A 10,339-nucleotide genomic window follows, 5' to 3' on the forward strand; every position below is an offset into this window, starting at 1 on the left:
CGGCGCGTCTGCAGAGCAGGAGCCCTTGCTCATTACTGCAATTATGTTGCTCTGAGTTTCCCTGGACCCTAAATTGTCAAGCTTCAAGGAGCCAGGAGGCCCGGGAGCCCGGGCCCCAGGAGACACCCGATCCCACCCCGCCATTCCCCTGTCCCGCTCCCACTGAAAGAACTCCCGTGCTGCGAACGCGCCGTGCACCGAGAAAATTCAGATGCACCCGGTATTCCCGAGGCGCCCTTCTGCACGGGGCTCGCTGACACATCCCCCCAAATCTTAGGGTTGGAGGGAGGGTTCCCAGGCCCATTTCGCAGACGAGAAAACTGAGGAAGGGACAGGGGGATCTTCCCGACTCAAAGTCAGTGGCAGAACCTGGATGGACCACATCGGCTCGTCTGACTTCAAGTTCAGTGCTATCCCCGGGACAGGCGAGTTCCCAGGGGTGTTCTAGAAAAGAACCCGGAAGGTTCGTGGGAGCCAGGGAGTCCTGCGCGCGTGCCACTCGGTCTGTTTAGTTTATAGATGGGGGATCCATTTTTGCCTCTGCAAAAAGCTGCGTCGTACCTCAGCCCTCAGTGCCTTTAAAGGCCGCGTGAGCATGCCACTCTGACGCCTTTGTCGGTGTCACTCTGCTCTCTCGGGGACGAAGAGGCCCAGATTCGGGGTCCGCCGCGCTTCTGGAAGCACAGAGGCCAGCGGCGCCCCCAGACTATCTGGTGCCTCAGAACGGCACTCCACCGCAAGCTTGCTTTTTTCCCTTCGGGAGGGAGATTGTGACAAGTTCTGACTGCAGCCTCAGCCGCGGGGGGCGGAATCTTTGCGGAGCGACCTAGGCTGAAGGATCTGAGACCTAGGGTACCCCGAACGTGCCCGGCGCCTGCTTCGGGTGCGCGGGCACAGCCGCGCGCGCTCTTAGAATTCCCTGGCGGAGCTGCGGCCTCTGGGGCTAGACCTGCACAGTGCGCCCCCGACTCCGTTTCCAGACTGAGCGACGGTCTCCATCTGTTGAGACATCCACCCTTCCCTAGTCCAACGCCAGGTACTTGAGGTGCTAACGCCCCTCGATCTGCTGGCCTCGCCTCGCGGAGGCTGCCCGGGGCTGTCCTGCGTGGAGTTTGAAGGCGCCGGCCAGCGCGGAGCAGAGGCGCGACGCTGGGGAGAGGCGCGCGCAGATGTGGTGAGAATTAAGCCAGGGCCCCCAACTCCAAAGAGAACAGAGCGGCGTCTGAAACATAGTCGGCTTTATTGACTAAGAGGTCATTTTCTGCCTTCAACATCCTTGCAGAATTCCCCCCAGAAGGCTGAACTTGGCGCTCGCTCAAATATATTCCCCTGGAAGCCTGAATTTAACCTTCTATATAAAAGAAAAAACAAGTTTGTGAGAGTTTGGAGGCAGGGCTCATGCAAAGGACACGCCAAGGCAGGAAGTGATCGCCCTGGGTTCTCAGTAATTTTTTTTAGGGGTCGTAATTGGGGGTGTGAAGGCGCTCACACTCTGGCAGCTCGAAATCAGTTCCGCAAAACCAGTCTACACCGGCGCAGTGATTTAGAGAAGCAGCGCGATGCCTCCATCCCCCCACCTGGCCTCCAGTGGGAAAAACAGGTTTAAGGGGGAGGGAATTGTCTGGATTAGCTGTCTGCAGTCATCAAACCATTTGGGTGATTCGCTTTGTTTTCATAGACAGGTTAAAAGGGGAGAAAAAAAGAAAGAGTCGGTTCTGGGTCGCCTGAGCAAGTGTCGATTTCAGCTTAAAGTGAATTGGAAAATTGAGCCTAATTATCCTAGGTAATTGCTTCAATTCTCCACTTGACTTTGCTAACGCAGATCTGTCCTGTGTGTTCAAAAAGACACCCCTCTGTCCCTGAATATCCTGTCCCCTTTGAAAAGTGGCCGGCATAAAACTACCACCATTACCCTGAAAAGCAATCGTACGCATGAAGAGATGGTCAGAAATAAAATTCAAATAAAGGACTAAATCAGGACAGAGATCATTTCTTGTAGCTTAAAATTAATTTATTTAACAAATATAGCTATAATATAAATGATAATAAAATTTCAAATATACAGTATATTACACCCAATCCCTTCCAAAGGGATTCTCGAGAGCCACGCAAATGTACTGTTAAATAGAAACAGAATTTTTAAATTTTATTTTACATTTTTTTTCTGGTACTGGTAAGAGACGTCCCTTCAACCTACCTTTGTAAAGCGTCTGTGTCACCCCCGCCCAAAGCGAACGTTTCACTGTCGCAGTTCTAAGTGTCCCACGGAAGGACCTTGACCTATGTCCCCTGGCCTGCTCTTCTCTTCCTGTCTGCTGTTTTCCTTTCAAAATCGTCCAACACTAATTTCTCTGTGCTCTTCCTGCCCGGTGTCAGGACAGGAGGCAGCGATGCAGGAGACCTGGCCTCTAGTCCTGGTCCCACCACTAACTGCTGGGGACCGTGGATAAATTTCTTAACTTCTCTGGCCTCAGTGTCCTCACCTGTAACACGCGAGGGGGTGGGTCTAGATTCTAGCAGAGCAGACTGGACCCTCCCAGTAACTTTTTGGGAGGGGATCAGACTTCAGAGAGTGAACTCAGGGAGCGGCTGAGGGGAAACCAGAGCGTGGGGGGGCGGGGGGATAAAGGGAAGGGGCCAGGCCGTGCTGACTAGGGGACCTAGCTGGGTACCGGCCCTGCTGCTCGCAGAAGCCCAGGGCTGGAGGAATCAGCTGGCACCTCAAGTCGGCGACCCTGGGACCCTCTATGTCAGGTGGTACATGCTGTAGCCTACGTGGGCCGTGTAAAGTCCCACGGGAGCCACCGGCAGCGCGGCGCGCTGGAAGGGGCCAGAGGCGCCGTAGAGAGAGGCGCCGGCGGCCGCGGCTACAGCAGCGGGGCCGCTGAGCGGGAAGGAGAGGCCGAAGGCAGCCGGTGGCAGCATGGGCTTGGCGGCCATCTTCAGCTTTTCTAGCTCTGCCTCCTGCAGTCTCTTGGCCTTGGCGCGACGGTTCTGGAACCAGATCTTCACCTGCGTCTCGGTGAGGCTGAGCGAGCTGGAGAACTCGGCGCGCTCGGCGATGGACAAGTACTGCTTCTGGCGGAACTTGCGCTCCAGCGCCAGCAGCTGCGCGGTGGTAAAGGGCGTCCTCGGCTTGCGGTTGGTCTTGTGCTTGCGCAGGGTGCAGGCCGGGGGGCTCAGCCGCCCTAGGGGGGGCCGAGAGAGAGAAGCAGGGGGTTAAGAGCAGCGCAGGAGCGCCGTCTGCCCATAGAGTAGCAAGAAGAGTCAATAACCATGCCTGCTACTCGTTTTCCCGCTTTTCCGCGCGGGGCACCTCGCGAGGCACTCGGAAAATATCTTCGATTGCCAACACGACCCCAGCGCCGGGGACAGACTCGTCTACTTTTTTTTGCAAATGAGGAAACTAAGATTTCAGATGAAACACACCCATGTTCAAGGCCCGAACATGACAACTGGGAAGAGGTGGAACCACCTGAGTGCCAGATGCCGCTTAGGCCTGTCACAGCTGGGCCTCTTCCCACCGCCAGGCAGGTTGGGACCGCGGATGGTAATAAGGCGGTTGAAACATGCAGAAAGAGGCCCTGTGCGCAGTCCAAGTCCACTCTTACCCAGACATTGCTCTGTGCCCACCAGGTGCTCAGCGCCGGGCTAGACCCCGGTGGCATTATCCAGACGCCCAAATTGCACACTTTCCCTCGGAACAGAGAGTTCCTACAGAGTTCTAAGGGCGGTCCCCTGGTAGGAGGTGGAACAAGGCCGGCTGTCATGAGGGTCACCCCACGGCCATGTCTCTTAAATGTATAAAGTGCCATGTGGTGGCGGAGGGGGAGTGAGGGAAAGGCGCTCCATTTTATTCCGGCTGCTTCTTCTCATCGTCTCAGTTGTCTCTGGGGGCCTCTCTCACCCCCAGTGCCTCGGCCTTCTGGTCACACTCAAATGCGTGTGTGCGTGGGGTGTGTGTGTGTGTATATGTGTGCAGCGAGCTTCTCCTCGACCTGTGGCTCAGTCCGAAGATATCAAAAGTACCCGGCTGTCTTTTTCTTATGGCTTCAAAATAGGCCTCAAGTCCAGCCAGGGAGCGAGCACCAGGCAGAGGGCTCGAGCAGGTCCGGGACTGAGTCTGCGGGGAGAGCCAACCGCTGCCACATCCGGTGGCAGCGTTGGATAAAACGTGGAACAAATTACACCTAGGATGACGGGGATCGCCCCGACTTTGGAATCCGGGCAGGGGCCCTAACTGCCTAATGCCTAAGTCCTGGAAAGGACGCTTTGCCTACGCAGCAGCAGCTTCCCTCTGGGGTAAAATGAACTCAAATTTGGAATGTTCCACCATGCGGGTTTTGCCTAATTATGCATGTTTTCATGCCTTAAAAAAAAAAAAAAAAAAGGATCCTTTGGGCCTTTTGGACCACTAGTATGCGAGTCAAACAAAATCTCGCGTTAACGTCCCTCTCCTTCCCCCTTCGAGGCCACTGAGAGTCCTGGAAACAGTTGGCCCCCAACTCGCTTTCCGCCAGGACACCCGAGGGGCAGACGCTGCCTTCGGCAGGGACAGCCCAACGCTGGGCCACCTTTTCAGGCTATTAGGCTCAGGGAGGGGCTGGCCTTTCAAAGACGTTTAATCCCCAGATAAAAATCACGCCTTAGCATCACGCCATTGAATTCGGGTTGCTATTATGCCGCGCGAAATAATCGGAGGAAACGAGGAAAACTCGGGAATTTCCCGTGCTCCTGAAATATCTCCGAGCGCGTTCGCTGGGCAGAGAAGCCAGGGGGGCGCGAGGCCTTGGAACGACCCCGGCAGCGCCTTTGGTGGCCGAGTCCGCTTCAGTGGCCCAGTCCGAAGGTTTGGGAGCTTCCGACCGGATTGGAGGGGGTGCCTCCCACTAAGCGACTTGGTGCCCCGCCCCCTCCGCTGGACCTGAGCGTCCCCCTCCCCTCCAGTGGTCCATCTACCCAAGGCACCAAGGATCTGCCCGAAACTTGAGGGGGGAGGGGAATTTAGTGAGCGCTTCAGATCCTTCCCGCAAAGAGACACTTTACTGGGGCGTGGGGGGGGGCGGGCACGAGGCTTCCACTGAGAAAGTGAAACTTTGCGCGCAGGGAACATGTCCGCGCCACTCGGACCCACCGATTGGGGGTAACGACGAAGTAGCAGGGCTTAGGGTCAGACGGGGGAGCGGGGACTTCTGTGGTTGGTTGGTGGGGGCAGGAGAAGAGGGTGCTCCAACACCCATGTTCTGGAAGCAAAGTCCCAGCCGCACGGCCGCCTAGCCAAGACCAGGATCCCGCGAAAGTGGACCGAGCGCCGGGCCTCAGCCAGGCCTCGAACCATCTTCCTGGGTGGAAATGGGGAGCACGCAAACTCCGACCTCCCCGCCAGCGGAGAGGCAGCACCGGCTCCAGGTACCGGCTGCAGGTATGAAAACGCCGGAGACAAGCAGGCGCCGGCGCGAGGCCTGGCGCCCTCGGGTCCCGCATCCCCGCCCGGCCCCCTCCCCCGCTGCCTGGGTTCTGGCTACTCACTGGCCGGAGGCGGGGAGAAGCGAGGGCTCTGCATCCACGGGGTCCTCTCGGACTTCTCGGGGCTCTCGGCTTTGACGAGCGCATCTTCTGGCAGCTTGAGGAGTCCTCCCACCGAGAAATGGCCGAGCGGCCGCGGCGAGGACGGCGCGTCCGCAGCGCCCAACGACCCCGGCCGGGCGCCCATGGGCTGCGCGGAGCCGCCCGCTGCCTGTGCGCTCTCGGAGGCCGCCAGGGCGCTCTCCTTGGCCCCGGGCTTCCTGTGGTCGGCCATGAGCGCCTCCACGCTGAAGGGCAGGAGCGAAGGGGACACTTTGGGCTTGGCCCCCTCCTCGTCTGCGCCCATGGCGGCCGCTGTGGCCGTGGTGGTGCTAGGGGCCGGTCCCCCGCCGCCCCCCGCTGGCTTGCCGAAGGCGGAGTCCTCCACTTTGACACCGAGTGGCAAAGAAGTCATGTCAGCAGCCGGGGCCATGCAGAGCCGGGCCCCACCTCCAGCCGCAGCACGGGCCAGCCGCTGGGCATGGGCTTCGGGCGGGCTGGGAGCGCGGCCGGCTTCTGGGAGCGCCCGGGGCCCTGGCCGGGCGGGCCCTCCCGCGCGCGCCTCCCGCCCCTCCCCAGAAGGCCGGCTCCGGCGCTCTGGGCCTGGCTACCCGCTGGCGCCGCCGCGCAGGCCGAGTTCCCGGGCGCACTAGCCGGCTCCAGGTCGGCCGCTGCTCCCCAGAGAACTTGTTAATAAGGAGAGGCCCGGGCGGCAGCGGCCAATCGGCGCGCGAGGGGGCGGGCCCGACGGGATCCATTGGGCCGCGATCCTGCAGACTCGCCCGGGGACGCGCTGGGCCTCGGGGCGCGCGGGACGGGGCGGGGCCCCGGAGGGCAGAGGAGGGGGGGGCGGGGGAGAAACTTTCCTCTGCGCAAAAGCCCGGCCGCCGCTCTCTCTGGGTCCCCTTGGGTCTCTGTTTTTTTTTCTGGGTTCCCGGGCTCCCTTGTCCTCGTCCCTTCCTTTCTGACCCCCTCTTCTCCCCCTCCCTTATCGCCCTCTTACCCGCTCCTCGCGTTTTTTTCTCTACCCCTTTTTCTGTTTCTCTCTCCCACGGCTCCTCCCTCTTACCTTTCTCTTCAGTCAGTCGCTGTGTTCGTCCTGCTCTGTCCCCTTCCCCGGCCTGCCTTCCCCCTGCCCTCCCACGACGATCTGAGTTGAGGTCATGTCTTACATATTCCTCTAATAGTTGAAAAAATCTGCGTCGTTATTTAATCTAGTAGAAAGACGTACTATTCATTGATTTTTAAAACTCTTTCATTTTCTTCCTCGGCTTCGATCTTCAGAACTTTACCTCCGCATAAAAGTGGGCCTTTGTCTCTTTCTAAGCGCTGAACTGAAGTTTGCCCTAAAAAGCCAGGCTCTTAGGACCACGGATGTTAAGGATAAGAATACATAATAGTATCCGGAGTCGATCATCGATTTTCATACATGATGGGTGCTTTTCCCACTCTAACTTCTCTGGCAACCGGCTGCGGGACGGAGTCGCTGGGTCCTTTTGATACAGAACTTACCGAAATAAAACCAACAGAAACGTCAACAAAACAGTGATCTGGCCTCAACGTGACCTCAAACAGAGCATCCGCGGAAACAATAACAGTCCCAATCTCCGGGTCGCTGATCGTGGAGGGGGTCGGGGAGGCACCTTTGGGGGTGGCGGTCGCGGGAAAGAGACCGGTTCTTGGAGTAGATCCCTGGGCCTGGGCTTGAAAACTTTTATTTTGCCAATTTCGGGGGAAACATGATTTTATTTTTGCAGTTAAAAAAAGAAAAGGGAAATGGGTCGGGGGAGCGCGGAGAAGTGAGATCTATGCACGGCCGGGTCGAGGCTCTGCCGTTTTCCGCGCCACCGCTTTATGGCCTCTTATCCCGGGGCCCAGGCCGGCGCGGCTCCCGGACAGCGAGCAGTGGTGATTGGCGGCTCACTCCGACCCGCCATTGATGACCGCGGGGTTCTAATCTCCAGGAAACACAGGGGCTGCCGTGGCCATTTAGGGGTAATTATCCGAGCGCGGAGGGACAGCGAATTCCCTCGACTTTTAACTGAGCGCAATAAAAGCAGTAGATTAGGGGCGTCCAGATTAAGTAAAATGAATTACTAGAGCGGGAACTTTATTACCCGGACGGCGTCCGGGGTCTGGCGGGAGGGGTCTGGCTGCGGATGCCAGGGCGATCAGCAGCTTCACATGCGTCCACAGGCTCAGAGATATGTAAGGCCACGCGAGGCGGCTTCGGGAATACGCGCATCTGTGAATTTTACGCCACCTCTTCAGATTTCTTACACACCCCGGGCTATAACGCAAGCACTGGGCAGGGTTTGGGGCCTCCAGCTCTCGTAGGGCCCAGCTGGAGGCGCGCCGCATGGACGAGGCCTGCCTTAAACTCTCCGTACCTCTGCGGGGTAAGGACGAACAGGGAATGTGCAGGGAAACCGAGGTCCCGGAGTTAGGCTTGAGGGTGGTACAAGGACAGAAGGCGATACAACCCCTCTTTAGAGCTGAGCGAACTGACGCTCCGCAAAGCGCTCGGCCAAACACCTTGCTGGCAGCCCAGCCCTGACGGCGAGCTCATTGCGCGCACTGGCAATTAAACTGTCGCCAAAGCAGCCCCCTCCACCCTCTGCACCCGGGTTAAGTGGGGGAGGGGAAATCGAGGCTTCTTGGTTTTTTAGGCCTGCATTTAAAAAAGCGACTTTGCTTTGTTTGGCCCTCGTCTCCCATTTCAAAATGTTTGACTCCCAAATTACTTGGAGAATCCAATATAACTAAGAAAGGTCTCCCTAGAAAAATGTATCTCAGCTATAACAATTTCGGGGGCTCTGGGCCTACGTGGAGTCGCCGTTAGGAGCCCCTGCTTTGGCGCAGAGCGGGGGCTCGAACCCCGGGACGGGCCACCCGGCCAAGAGGGGTCTCAGAGCTGTCTCCCGCGGCGCGCGCGGCGACGTCGGGCCTCCGGCCGCGGCCGGGCGGCGGGAGAAGGACCGCATGCTAATTGCGGGGATAAACAATCTGTCACGATCCCTCAGCGCGCCTAATAGGCAGACGAGGATGTTGTTTTTAGGCGCCAGCGGCGGCCGGATCAAAGGCAGCAGCCGGCGCAGGCGCCCTTGAAGTCGGGCCCCCGCCTCCAGGGAGCACACCGCCTGCACCCGCAGCCCCTGGCCCCGCGGCTGCCCCCAGGCACCCCGAGCCGGGCGGGACCCCTGGCATCTTTTTAGGTTCTGGGTCTGGGATCCTGTCTCTCTCGCCCGGCACGGCGGGTTGGCCGCGTGCTCGCGATGCCAGGCGAGAAGAGTGTGGCTGCAGAGCGATGGGGGTCCAGAGGCGACCTCACTTGGTCTCTGTGCTCAGAATAGAGCGGGTCCCTGCCCCTGGGCTGCGGGGTAAGATGCTCGCGTTCGTTCCCAGAGACCCGAGTTAGCGAAAAGTACCAAAAGTCTCTGCGTCTCCAGGGGCGTGCTGTCCACGCGGGAGGAAACGCACACGTTTGGGGGCAGTGAGAGGGGGCCATCTCTGCGTCCGTGTCTGGGACTTTTCGGATTTCCCGGTTGGTAGGTTCCTGGAGCTGACAGGCCAGGGGGTGGGGGGCCGCGCCTGTTATCTCGCCGCCAGCTCTGACCCTCAGGCGCTGCTCCCGGCTTTTCTGCGCGCGGCCGCTGCAGCCCAGACCGCCCGGCTGTAATTCATGCCTGGCAAGGGCAAGGCTGGCCCGCAGCAGATAAAGCTCCGGGACTGGGCTCCGCTTCCATCCTCGCGCACTCCCCTCCCCTCCCTTCCAGCCTCTCCTCGCTCCATCGCCCCTCATTCGGACGTCTTAAAGCACCCTCCATCCCCAACCAAGAGCCTCAGCATTGCGGATCCTAAAGACGGATTGTCCTGCGTCCTCTAGACCACTAACTAGTGGCGGCTTTGAGCCCCACTCCAGATATTTTATTTTAAGGGGTGAGGGGTGCGACATCAGAGAAAGAGTGGTGTTGTTTTTAGACTCTGCACCCCCGAAGATGAATTTTTAGAGAAATCCCATCTTAAAGACCGCTGTCACCATCTCGGCACTGCTGCAGGGACGGGAAGAGCCTGCAGCCTGGCCCCCCTCACTTTGGCATTCGCTGTCGCCTTCGCCGAGTTTTTGTTTATGCCCCTCCTCCCTTTCCCAACGCGTTTTGTGGCCTCGACCCAGGAATCCTGCGTGCATTTTTTAAAATGTGCAGCTCAGTGGGATCCCCCGGCAATTAGCGAGCCCCAAACAGTCCTCTTTAATAGAATGAATGTGCTATGAAAACCGATTACCCGGAACGATTTATTTTGGTGGGAATTCACCAATCTCCAGGAGGGCGGCGGGGCGGGGGAAGGGCGGGGAGGAGGAGGAGGTATTTTGTCCTGGGGGGAGGGAGGTTGACAGATAGACAGAAAGCACGACCTCGGGATCTCGAAACCTGGGGAGGGGGCCTCCCGACCCCGCGTTCTCCAGTCTCTCGGCCTCTGTCGCCTAGAATGAGCGGCCGGGAGGCAGAGGTGTGGGAAGACGTCCGGGCGGCTCCGAGGGCGCTCTTCGAGAGGATTCCACAGCATGGAATAGCCGAGAACTCCAGGGAGCCTGCGGCTACTGACCGGCGTTCCACCGCTCGGATCCGGAGCCAAATGCGTTTTTGCTTTCCCTGGACCTGGGCAGAACTTAGGCCTTTTCAGAGTTTCAGTGCCCTTCTTGAACGCGAAGTAAAATAAATAGATAGATAGATAGATAGATAGATAGATAGATAGATAGATAGATAGATAGATA

General features: G+C 58.6%; 1 protein-coding gene across 1 annotated transcript; it reads right to left on the minus strand.

Annotated features, from left to right (window-relative positions):
* Positions 1 to 1,993: 1,993 nt before the first annotated feature.
* Positions 1,994 to 6,237, minus strand: MSX1 (msh homeobox 1). The gene is made up of 2 exons (XM_011374660.2): positions 5,530 to 6,237; positions 1,994 to 3,188 (listed from the first exon to the last, which is right to left on the minus strand). Exons 1-2 carry the CDS (start codon positions 5,996 to 5,998, stop codon positions 2,746 to 2,748), a joined length of 912 nt encoding a protein of 303 aa, XP_011372962.1. The 5' UTR covers positions 5,999 to 6,237; the 3' UTR covers positions 1,994 to 2,745.
* Positions 6,238 to 10,339: the final 4,102 nt, after the last annotated feature.

This window comes from Pteropus vampyrus, unplaced genomic scaffold (assembly GCF_000151845.1).
Source record: "Pteropus vampyrus isolate Shadow unplaced genomic scaffold, Pvam_2.0 Scaffold252, whole genome shotgun sequence".
Classification (NCBI taxonomy): Eukaryota; Metazoa; Chordata; class Mammalia; order Chiroptera; family Pteropodidae; genus Pteropus; species Pteropus vampyrus.

What these genes read in the sequence shown, in the direction of transcription:
- MSX1 (XM_011374660.2), bottom strand. Translation starts at nt 5,998, where the DNA reads ATGGCCCCGGCTGCTGACATGACTTCTTTGCCACTCGGTGTCAAAGTG. An exon ending in CTTCTCCCCGCCTCCGGCCA is followed by an intron (nt 3,189 to 5,529) that starts GTGAGTAGCCAG and finishes GGCCCCCCCTAG; the next exon opens with GGCGGCTGAGCCCCCCGGCC.